The sequence below is a fragment of the Diuraphis noxia genome, unplaced genomic scaffold, assembly GCF_037042655.1.
Source record: "Diuraphis noxia isolate RWA-SAM2 unplaced genomic scaffold, SU_Dnox_SAM2 contig0001, whole genome shotgun sequence".
In the NCBI taxonomy this organism is placed as follows: Eukaryota; Metazoa; Arthropoda; class Insecta; order Hemiptera; family Aphididae; genus Diuraphis; species Diuraphis noxia.
In genome coordinates, this window is record NW_028301711.1 from 25,875,513 (window position 1) to 25,888,846 (window position 13,334).

The window sequence follows — 13,334 nt, forward strand, 5'->3', positions numbered from 1 at the left end:
CATAACGTGACCATATTTTTTTTTCTTCAAAGCGGGACACCTGTACATTTTAATAAGAAAACCATATCATTTTGCAAAAAATAACAATTTTTTTATTGGAAAAAAAAAACAAACTATTTGTATAAAAAATGGCAACAGAAAAACGGAACTAATATATTAATAAGTATAATAATAATAATAATAATAAAATAAATAATAATGTAAAATAAATAATATATATATTACGTAGTTATACTATACGTCTATACGACTATACAGTATAATAGTATAAATAATGTATGATTGTGATTTGTGATCAATAAATACTTACCACAAGTCAACTTTTCTTAAAGCGGGACATTTTTAGGTTCTTTGGGGACAGCGGGACACTTAGCTCGAAAGCGGGACTGTCCCGCTCAAAGCGGGACGTATGGTCACGTAAGGTATACATGTAGGAAAATGTATACTCTGTATCAAAGTTTTATTTAATTTATTGCAATTATTTACAATTAATAGATTAAAAATTAAAATTCATTGCAACTACTAAATTATTATATATTACTTACTATATATAATAACCACGGCACCACGCACGTATCCAGGATCAATTATCGGGGGGGGGGGGATTTAATACAATTTTAATTCATAAAACAAAGTCAACTTTACGTGGCATTCTGGAAAACGTATTGATTATTTTTTCAATATTTATTTGGATACCTCAGTGGACTGACAATAAGGCTAAACCTGTTAGACGGACTTCACTGCAGCTATTCCTCAAATAGGTTTTTAATCGCCTTAAAGTTGAAAAAGAATGTGGTGTCTTCCTTTATACTGCTGCAACTGTATATCAGACGCGTAGCCAGGAATTTCCAAGAAGGAATCATGAAAAATAACAACTTTAATTAATACAATTTATGTAATTTGTTGATACAACGATACTTATATAGATGTACGTATTTTAAAACTAATCAATATAAAAACTTTCATTATTATGCAAAACAAAAAATATTTATAAACCTGTGTATAAAAACAAATAGTTAACTAGTAAGAATATTTCACTTTTACATGTTTCTTATTAGAAGAATTTAAAATTTAGATAATGTAACTGCCAAATGATTTGGACAGTTAGGTTACGTAAATATTTCTTCAAATATCAGAGAGTTCATAAGGACATGGAAACAAAGTTGTGACTGGCAAAATAGCCAATATAAAGTATGTTAATAATAATTAGAAATTTTTCAAATTCATTGAAATTTTATATTTTAAGCTTCTATTGCATTTTTTTTTTTTTTTTTTGGGTCATATACTCGTATTGCAATGAATTCTCCCATTGCACCAATTTCACAGCTATTTCAGGATCAGATGAATAGAAGACCAGGGCCATTTTACGCAAGGACATTATGGGTACCTATTTCAGTTTTTATCCAGGGCCCATGCAGATCAGAGGCTCCACATACTAGATTTAATTATTTTTATTTTTATTTATCCTTTTATTTGAAGAACACAAAAATATGTGTTACAGTAAAAAATGCTTGTTAAATATAAATTATAACTATCATATAAAAAGTCAGTAAAAGATAAGAAATTATCATGATGAAATAATATATTATTTTACGATACAGGTATTAATATCATTGATTGGACATCAATATGATTCTATCCCGTATATATATATATATATATATTGTGTATATATACACAACACCCATACACGTCATGTACTCCAACATGAGCTATATTAAGATACCTATATGATTATTCAACTAAATTATACAAATTCTTTATTTTTGGAATATTTATTAACAACAAACTTGTATAATGATTATTGATATAGAAGTTACTATATAATATGGCCAGTAGGTATTGCACTATTTCCGTAATCATATGGTAGGTATATACGTTATTCTATATACAGTGTACTTACTAAAACCAGTGAGCATTGTATATATGCATGTGAATAAAATGACTTCAAATTTTTATAATTTATTTTATTATTTAGTTCAATGTTGTTTTTTTTTTTTTTAAATGTTACCTACCCCATTTTTGGTTTCATGATTTTTTGAGATTGATGTAGAATATCGATATATCGATATCGCGGAAGCAATGCGAAAGCAGTTCCCGCGGCGTCGTCGATTCAACCAGCAAAAAAAAAAAAAAAAAAGGTAATTTTTCTTTTTTTTTCGATTTTATAGTTTCCACATTTACACTGTAATTATTTCAAACATTAGTAAAATATTTTCAATTTACGAACTATAGTTATATATTATTATTTATAATTTTTACATTTCAACTAATGTTCAATCTTCAATTTAGTTTAGAATTCACGACAATTTTGATATTCATTGACCTTACTAGTAACTATACATAAATTGCATTTCTGTTGTAACGATTAAAATAACATTATGGCTTAATAATAGTAATAAGGTACTTATATAATAATAAATAAGTCTATATTATTTCCAAGCTCTTTTTAAAATATAATACAATGTATATCTATTTATATTAGTCATACATGGCATATGCTATATTCTATAGGTAATTTAAACATAAATAATAAATATATAAGGATTTATTGTTGATGTTTTTATACCGAATTTTCAAAATTATAGTTTGGAAAATATAATCAGCTTCATCGAATTAGAATAATTAGACGACACAAAGAAAAATAATTGAATTTATGAATTATAAAGTCGTAAGTTTATGTTATAATAAACTATAATCATACCTCAAAATTATAATCAAACCTATACACGATTAAATACTGCTACTAAATACTAATAATGAACAACAAAATAATTTCGAAAAATTCACTGACGACATCGCTTTATGGTTATCATCAATTTCTGAAAGTTTTCATAAGTTTTTACTCTCCTTCCTTCAAAACAAAATATACATACTATAGAATAAATGAGTTCAAAAAATTGATTAGAGGAGTTTAACGAAAATTGAAAGCATACAATTTGTATACAACAAAAAGAAACGTATTATACGACCTAGGTATAGTTATAAGAATCTGATTAATACGTAATATTCTCCTTCAAAATAATGTCCAAAGCCCCCTTCAATTTGCGCCTATGAGTCACATGGATAAATACAATGATATCAAAAGCCAAAATATTAAAAAGTACATTTTATAATTTTTGAAATTTCATCGTATTTTTTCGTTAATAACTAATAAGTAAATATTGTTTTTTTTTTTGATAATTCGCGAGCCACAAGTTGGCCATCCCTGGTTTATATTATATTATACATACCTATTGCCTATATATATAGAAGACATAGAGGACAAATTACTAAAAGGTGGCATTAAATCTCCCCCTAGAAGGCCATACTATTCGTAAACACGACACTGGAGCTACTCAATGAAAAAGTACCTACCTACTCTCGAAACTTCCTAATTGCTACAATACAAGAAATTACTATTTTCAACTAATTAATAAAGCCTTTTGCTTTTGCGCTATCATACGTTTCCTCGTATAGTAATTATATTGCTCACATTTTTTTCAGCAGCTACTTATTGAGAAATTAAAAATAAAACTTAATGTGAATTAGATGTGACTAATAGTACCTAAACAGAATTACACCCGCATATGTGTTGTCTCCGTCTTACAAATGTAAAACATTGCGGAAATTGTTTTGCGCGGGAAAGATCCACTCAAGCTGTAATCCAAGCTAAGCAACCAAATTTTTCACACTATAAAGAGGAGAATATTTACTGTGCAACGTTGTTTTTATTCTTTCCATAATAAAATTTAAAAAAAGTTGTTCAAGTTTGAAAAACTCAAAATTAATGAATTCCTAAACAATAACAAATTTTTTCGTAGGAATTATTGACACCGAAAAATTTATAACAACGTTGCACAGTAAATATTCTCTTCTTTAAAGCGTGAAAAATTTAGGTTGCTTAGCTTGGATTATAGCTTGAGTGGTTCTTTCCCGCGCAAAACAGTTTTCGCAATGTTTTATATTTGTAAGACGGAGACAACACATGCGGGTGTAGTGTCCTCTTAGTCAGAAAACTAGAAAACTAACTAAAATAGTTCTTAAAATATAAAAAATACAAAAATTTGTTTACCTATAGATCGTTCCTAATGTATGCTGTCTGACAATGGACTAGTGCCTTGAAAAATAGTAAGGCCAAAGATACGACTCAATTAGAAAAAATAATCAATTCATAACATATTATGATGGACGTCTCGGTACTATAAGCCAAGTGAATTGCGAGTATACTATCTACACAAAGAACATTTATGTTAATAGTTATCATAACCTAATGTAATTTAATAAAACAATTATAGGTACCAATAGTAAATATAAATACTAAAATCACGGTATAGTTTCAAGTCAACAAGGACAAAAATGCATGGTGTGTACAATCATTTGTAATTACATAATGAAAACAATTGCTATGTATTAGCTAATAGCTACTATAAGATACAAAATATTCACGTATAACTATATATATTATACGATAAGACTTACAAACATTTATGTAAGATTGATAACTGGTTAATTTTAATGAAATAAAAATGTTTCAGGCTTTATTTACTCAGGATTTAATTAGAATTTAGAACAGGATAATTAGTCTATACAAATCTAGAAAACTGTACTTAAATTACTTATTAACCTAGTTATAGAGCTTAGTCTCTCTTAAATGGACATCATTTATAATTTATATATTGGGACAATTTATTTAAATAGTATGAAATTGTATGTCAATATTTGGTTTTATAATTGGTCTCTTAAAAGCTAAGTAAATATACATGTTATTTCAGCATGATGTTCAAATAAATGGTTAAAAAATTAGAGCGTTTTAAATTGTGAAATTGAAATTTGATTTAACTTAAACAAGACTGATAGAGGGTTCTTTTGGTAACAATCTCTGAATAAACAACTCTAGTCCTACCACATTGAATTAATGTGTAGATGAATATTTATGTACAAAACCAAATTGGTTTTAGTGTTTCGATCATTGGTAACACTATCATAAACTATAAAAGATGAATACTTTAAGCAAAATAAATTATAGATATTTTAGTTAAGTTATAGAGTCGGATTGATGTGATTGTATCAGAAATATTAAATTATCAAGCTTTAAAGCCTCTTTACACAACAACATAAATTAAATTATTTTTATTACATATTTCTATAATAACAAATATAATAATGAAAGCTTGATGGATTTTATAAACGAACAATTAGTCTTATAGATAAATAATAACAGGATATTTAGTTTTTATTATAATAGTCATAGTAAATATAAACAAAAATCAATACATTTTGATTCCTACTAGGATAAAATACATTTTTTCTTTGTTAAGTTTCAAATAAACTAAATAAATTAATTATAGTGAGAATTAAACAAATTAAATTAGATCGTTTTAAATTATCGTCCATTTTTACAACAAATACAAGTTACAGAGAAATAAATAAAAGTAGCTAATTAATATTGTCCAATATATTATGCGTTTTTTTGTATACAAATAGTTAAAAATAGTTGATCATACTAATAAGTTATAATAAACATCAGCACAAATGATTTAATTAATACATTATACACAGTAATTATATATGATTAAATAATAGTAAAAGTTGTTAAACTTAAAAGGCTGTTTATCCAGACCTAACCAATATTAAATTAATTTTTATTAACGAAATAAACATTTAAAAATCTTGTTCTATTATACATCATAATTAAAATTACTTAGCTAAATTAAAAATAAAATTAACATACGATTATTAAGCTTTGTGACAACACAAAAGTTAAATAAACTATGTTTTTTTTTTAATTTTACAAGTAAAAGGACATTTAAAACGACATATCAATCCAAGTTTTCGGAGAAAATTTACTTCTTCGTTAATATCATATAATTGAATAGCAAACATTTTGAATGTATTTTTAGGAAATTTATCAAAAATTATTTGATCTAATTGTTTTCTTTCTTCTGTTTGAAGCTTGATTGTTTTTCCACGTGTAATTCGTACATCAGGAGTATGATTAACTAGTGAATCATCACATGTTTTAGCTATTAGATCACCTTTATTACCAAAAGAGTTTGATGTTATTCGTTTATTTTCTTTTGCTGCAGCTAACATATGACATTTTTCTATCTTTGGTTCAAGCTTATTGTATATTTGAAGTTCATTTAATTGAATATAATCTTCTAATTTTGTATAATTTTTATTATTGGTGTTATTATTGTAATCATCAAACAGATCTCCATTATTTATTGATGGCGGTAATCTCGTAAGCATTACATATAAATTACGGTTACCAAGTATATGGTTATAATTAGAAGCTATTATCATTTCATTTTTATTTTTAACATTTAAATTACTAGTATCATTTAAGCTTTTTTTAAGAAGAGATAATTTATTGTTTATCTTTTCCTTTGAAATAGGCTTTTTTTGAATTATATTTTTTTTTTTTGAAGTTACAATTTTACCATTCCTTAATACTCTAGGTTTATAAGCTGATAAAACCATAGATTTTTTCATTGATAAAGTCAATGTTACGTATTTCAAAAAGAAATTTGAATTTTAAAATTATTATAAAATGATAAATATATAAATTTGACACTGGTTGGCTTTGTTCACTGGCATGCAAATCTAAAAAACAAAAAAAAAACAATTACATTAGTAAATAAAACTAATTTTATATGTACATATTTAAAATGTATCAGTATGTTATCCAGTAATAAAAATTAAAAATCAACTGCATAGTTGTTTAGAATTTATTTTACATATAACTAGGGCGCAGATTTTTCTAGAATCTCTTTTTTTCTTTTTCACCTTTTTGAATTTTTGTCAGTTACATTCACAATTCAAAATAGTTTTAATCTAATGTAGAATTTTTTTTCTGCATATGTCTGTATATTAATTATTGGTTATTGCATACTTGTAAAAAGTTCAAAATTTATTACATTGAAGCAAAAATTTTAAAATACGCCAAACAATTGTTCTTACTGTTCTCAGTCTTTAAAAATATTATAGCAGATTAACGATTTTTCTTGGATATTATTTTCATGATTTTAATTGCATATTGTACTTATGATATAATTTTTCAAATCTTTTTAATACATACAAATCTTTGCTTAACATATAATCTAAATTAAATTAAGCTATAAATATTATTTTTAATTGAAAACAAATCTATAATTATACTAACAACAATTCTGACATAAGAAGTTGAGTATACTTTTAAACTAGTTACACAAATAAATAGTTAACATGCTCAATATTTATCAATTCTTTCCATGATTATTTTTTGTCACAGTATTTGTTATTATTGATAAATTTTAATTTTTAACAGACTATACAGACATATGAAAATATAACCTATGCACAAGTATGATGAAGAACATTTTTGTATTAGTAATTTATATTTGCTTAATTAAGCATTATACCAACCTAATTTATAGTTAAAAAATTTAATTACAATATACACGTAACACCTAAAGGCTAGAACTATTACATTTTTTAAATTAAATTACATTTGTATAAGTATTTGAATATTCAATATTTTGTTTATTGTCTAATAATTTATAAATAAAAAAGGTTAAGTTGAAAATATATTAAACTTATTAATAGATCGATAGGTTAAATACTTAATGTTATTTGATAGAGGTGATACTTGGTTACATTTTTTTGTACCAAAAAAGAAATTCTACAATATAGCTAATCATATAGTTTTAAAATAAATACTAGCATAAAAATATTTGTTAGAAACTTAAAATAATGTTTGAAAAAAATGAATTATATATTATTTAATGTTCAAAGATTATAAGTACAGCTGTACTTACTTTTATTCATAACTAAGTTGAAAACATTAACTTTTAACAAATTACCTAAAAAAATAATTGAGTTGTCAATTACGTATTTTTTTTTCATTTTTGATACCTACTCTACTACATGACCCTATCAAGAACCTACCAGTATTTTTAAGCTGGTTTTAGATTTCTGTATATTATCTATTCGGCTATTAAAATAGAATTCTTAATATGGGTAATTTATTTTTAATTAGTGTGATCAAAGTCCATACTAACTAAGAAATTAAATTACGTTTACATTTACGTTAGGTTAATGTCAGAAAAATTTTCTCGGGGAATATCGTAATATTAAATATTTACTATAATGTTATTTTAATTATCTATAGATTAATATAAAGTGATTAACATGTTATCTACTAGCTGTGATTATATCCGCAGTGGGCAGAAATATTTTATATTTGTGAAATGAGAACAACCGAGATTACCGAGGTCGGAAAAACACGTGTTTTTATCCAACTCACATTTAGCCATATCTAAACAATTTTTCTTACCACCGCCAACGGCCAAAGAATATACGTTGAATATCAGAATACATAAAAGGTACATTACCTAGTTACTCACTAGTGGACTATTAGAGACGCATAAATCAATAACACCGCAGTCAAAAAAACCTCGAAGGACTTGATCCGGACGACTGACAAGAGGGAATGTTCAACATAAAATGAAAATGTACCAACAAAAACAGTTGAGCATTAGTGCATCAGTCAGAACTCAGTACTCCCATGCATCCGACATCAAACATTGCCATGTCTGTTGAGGTGTGACCATACGCCGCAGTGTTGCAAACTTAACAACATGTAAATGGGATACTGAATAAAATATGATGTTGTCGGGACGATTCAACGATTGGGAGTGTTAGGACACCCACCCTCAGAAAACAAGGGAAAATCGGACATTTCAAACTTCATACGGCCAAATAAATTGAAGATATTTGTTATAAATATTTGTTGCAGAAACTTCGCGTGAAACTAAAAACGAACTAATTGTAGAAATGTATGCATTGACCCTTCAAAAACAGCAAAATGTTCAGATGCAAGTTTCATTAAATGTGCAATCCACACATTTGCCAATAGAAAAATTAGTTATTTTTCAATTTATGAGTAACATAATAGTATTGTAAACACTCTGAATGAGATGAAAGTTTGATCGATGAATACGTTTATATTATTAACAGAATTTTATTTGACAGTGATAAGTCGAAACCTCAAACTATAATAAAACTATAATTTAAAAATTTTGGTAAAATATACAAATTCACAATGTTGTTCAGTTTTTTCATTTCTATTGAACATCAAATTATGATGAAACAACCATATTATAACAATTAATGTCGAATACTACAATTTTTTGAAATGAAAAAATCATTTAATTGGATATCTGACAAATTGTAATAATTGACAATAACATACTTTTTAAATATTATTATAATTTTACTTATTTATATGAGTGATTATTAATGATTAATTATTCAGTTTAATTCAAATATAGTTATAAATTTATAATAACACCTTATTTTTTACACAAGGAGAAAAAGTTTATTATTTCATTCAAAATAGGTATAATATTGGCTGTTTCTCAATCAATACCCCATTGGTATTAACCATAGTAGTATAAGGTCTATGGTATTAACCAATGTTCTTTTTGATTTAATGATTTAAAACTGTTAACAGTGTCTTCTAAATTGTTTAATAGGTAGATAATTATTTGAATACGATCAACTGTCTTTTGAACTACATAAAAATCTAAGACTATACTCCAATCATTAGGTCAGACATTTCAGTGATAGTAACAGTCTTGTAATTATTTACAGTAAAACTACCTTTAATACTCGTAATAATAATAATAATAATAATAGCTTTTGTCAAATTTAAGATATGAGGACATTTCAATAAGACTCATTAAACACATAAAAAAATATGTAATGCAAATTAGTAAGTAGAACACTTGGAATCTTTTTTATAAATACCTATCTTTCATTGAAAAGAAAGATTATGGATGAATCGGAAAATTGTATTTTTGATCTATAACACTATTAATACAAATCAAAAAAAATATCATTTTTGAAGGTCTTCCAAAATCTTTTAATTTCAAGCAAAATATAGAATTTAAATATATTACATTATTATGAATATTTATGATAATTATAAGAGTTTGAATGTTGTAGATGTTCAACTTTATTTTTTATGAGTAGTTAATGAAGCAACTGTAAGCTCTATAACTATACATTTCACGGAATTGAAGGCAACAAAATTTAAACAGTCAAATGTGAGTAAATTAAGCATTAAAATGTATATAAGCTTGATAAAATGATATAATTCGTCTAATTCTGAATCTTATAATGATTAGTAGTTACTGATACCTAATTATTGTGAAATCCACATATTTGAGTATTATATTATTTATTTTTTGTGGTATAATTAAGTGTGACATAAGGTGTTGGGTGAACGAAGGAAAATTAATGGTTTAAATGTGAATCTCAAAGCAGATTTTTAAAGCAATCTTTTTTATTTAATACCAATTTTTTCAATTTAAATTCTTATGTTTTTAGAATATTTATTTGTATTTTAAATGTTAGAACAAGAGTATGAGAAAAATAAATAAGAAGATGATGCCACACCTTCATGTATAGTCTCAGTCTCACAATTGTACAAGTAGAATAGAGTAATTTTGGCCCATCAGGATTTAAAATTTATATCGGCTTTAAATATATAACTGGCTGTTAATAAAATAAATTGTGTGAAGACTTATTAGATTCTTAGCAAGGTGATTATTAACAATATAAACACTTAGGTATTTAAAACTAAATTTAATTAATTATATTATGATAAATTAAGAGGATATCAGCGCACTATCGCACTATTGATGAGCGTACAATTTGTTATGTTACTTAATTGTAAGATGAAGACAACATATGTGTGTGAAGTGTTCTCTTAAAAAGAAAAAATATATTTATAAAAACCATACTTAATTATAAATACATTATACCTATATTAATACTTATTTTCATTAGAAATAAATTTGTGTTGACTTTTCTGTACCTAACTGAACCTTTAGTAATAGGGGTAAAAGGTATAACACCAATAATTCAAAAAGGATTGTAGATGTTCATCAGTTAAACAAGATTGCACTTACAGTTCCAAAATATAATTGTTAACTTGCATAAAGAAGTACTTCAAAGTCTTTTGTACACATTAATTGAATAATACAAAGTACAAACTCAAATAAGTCATACATTTGATAGATGGACAATATTTTATTAAGATAATTTTAAAAACAATAGTTTACATTATCATAATTACTTTAAAGAAAGATAATATTGATTGTTTGTTTCAATAAACTTATCAGAATTAACAAAAAAATAGTGTCGGTATGCTTGCCCTCAGTAATATTATTACCTTTATGTATGAAGATTTGCCAATTTACTATAATTATTATGTAGATAGAATTAAAGCTAACAAGAACAATGTTGCTTCGTTTAAATGTAAATCCGATGAATTGTTCCTTGTATGTATGCACATAATATACAGTAGAGCACAGAGGTATTTTGAGAGCACAAGCAGTTAAAAAAAGTAACACACCTACCCATTTTTAAAAAGTTTAAGGCGTACCCTTACACCAACTGTTTTTATTTAATATTTAAATAAATCAGTTAGTCACTAATTAATCACTGTTGTTTACAGAAATTAATTATTATAGACAAAATTTACATTATAAATATATAAACTTTCCTGTGACACTAGTAATTTACAATTACCTCCTTTGATAGCACATGCAATTGCAGTATTTGCTAATCTAACTGGGCACTACATTGTATGTTAGATTGAAACAATACATCTTCGTAATAACAATTTTTGTTTAAAGTTTTAAACATTATTAAATAACTGTAAATTAATGTGAATATTTTATACTTTAAGATAAAACTAATCACACCCTTACTCAGTATTTACCTATACGTTTAGATGTTTATTTTAGAATTTGTAATAAGTGAATTATGTAGGTATTATAGAAATTTTAAAATGTTTTTTTTTATTAAAATTTAATATTAATAGGTAACTAGTTTTTGTAATTGTTTGAGTATTGGGTTAATTACCTATAATTAAGCAGTAAATAGGTACCTAATAATAAATTACCATAAAGGAATACTTATTTTTATTTATAAATACATGTAAGAATTTATTCTAAATTAATAAATAGATGTTTATTTTACGCCATATTCCTGTGAATACTCAAACTGTAAATTTTCATTAGAAATAAATTAGCACAGTATAAAAATATGTACAATATAATAGATAGGTTCCGAATAGTAATTCAAATAACAGTCAATTAAATTAAAATCATTATACCTACATGGCGATCATTATAAAAATTATATTATTAAAGCGCCTGAATTTTACAGATATCAACAAATTAATACTAAAAACCTACAAGTAGTAATAATAGTTTAACTTTAAAACTAGATAGATAAACAACAACATAAATTAATCATTGAAAATCAATTAATGTGTTCATACGGTCACATTGACACAATTGAAAATGTTTATGCTAGTCAAGAGTTTGAAATGATTATGATAATTTTTTGCGACATTTTAGGTATTATTAAATATTAATATATTATTATATATTAACAAGCAAACAATAAACAATAAAAATTAATCGTCTACGGAATTCGATTCAAAACTCTGTTAGAAGTATAAAAAGTTGATCGTATTGCTCTACTTACAAATGGTTATTGTAGCTGTGCGTCTCGAAAAGTCGGACTGAACAGCGTAAAATTCCGTCGGAAACAACGACGCATTTAAGTATCGTGAAATGTGGGTACAACAGTATACTTCCTTCCACGAACGGTTCGTCTGCAGCGAAACATTGACTCGGAAGCCTCGAAACGGCGGGCGTTCATTTTCAAACACAGCCGAGGGTAGTCCGAGTGAACATCGCCATTCGCATCGCACACGTAGCAATCGAAGGTGATGCAGATATCGAGTATCAAACGAGGCTGTAGTTGCTATTATTATTATTATTATTATTATTAATATTATTATCGTTATTATCGCTGTTATCGTTATTATTATCAGCTCATTTGAGAGTTGTGAGTGTTGCCGGGACGGAAGACGGAACTAGGGTGTGGGATATCAATATTCGATATTGTCATATTATGTCGCCATGTCGGTTTGCATAACCAATATTTGATGGTAAGTTGTTGTGTAGTATCGGGCGTGTGATAAGGACGGTTTAAAGATAACGGCGTCATAGTTCGTGCATTGCGCTCGCCCATAGACCTATTTACTATTAAGTTAATAGGTCTATGCGCTCGCCGCTGTTACGGTAAATAATATGGTTTGGTGCGAACCGAAATTCGTCAGGCTGGACAAGATACTATTAAAATATCATCATTACATTTTTTAGTACATAAAATAAAATTTTTGCGACTGACGCATCAAGTCGTGTGCGAATCGAAATTGCGAAAACATTATAACATTTATATTTTATAACAATAACGGGTTCGAACGACCGCGTTTTTCGCGTAAA

General features: G+C 26.2%; 1 protein-coding gene across 1 annotated transcript; it reads right to left on the reverse strand.

The window, feature by feature from the left end:
* Window positions 1-5,194: 5,194 nt before the first annotated feature.
* Window positions 5,195-12,985, reverse strand: LOC107173554 (uncharacterized). Its single transcript, XM_015524136.2, has 2 exons — window positions 12,529-12,985; window positions 5,195-6,588 (listed from the first exon to the last, which is right to left on the reverse strand). Exon 2 carries the CDS (start codon window positions 6,475-6,477, stop codon window positions 5,752-5,754), a length of 726 nt encoding a protein of 241 aa, XP_015379622.2. The 5' UTR covers window positions 6,478-6,588; window positions 12,529-12,985; the 3' UTR covers window positions 5,195-5,751.
* Between the last annotated feature and the right edge of the window lie 349 nt (window positions 12,986-13,334).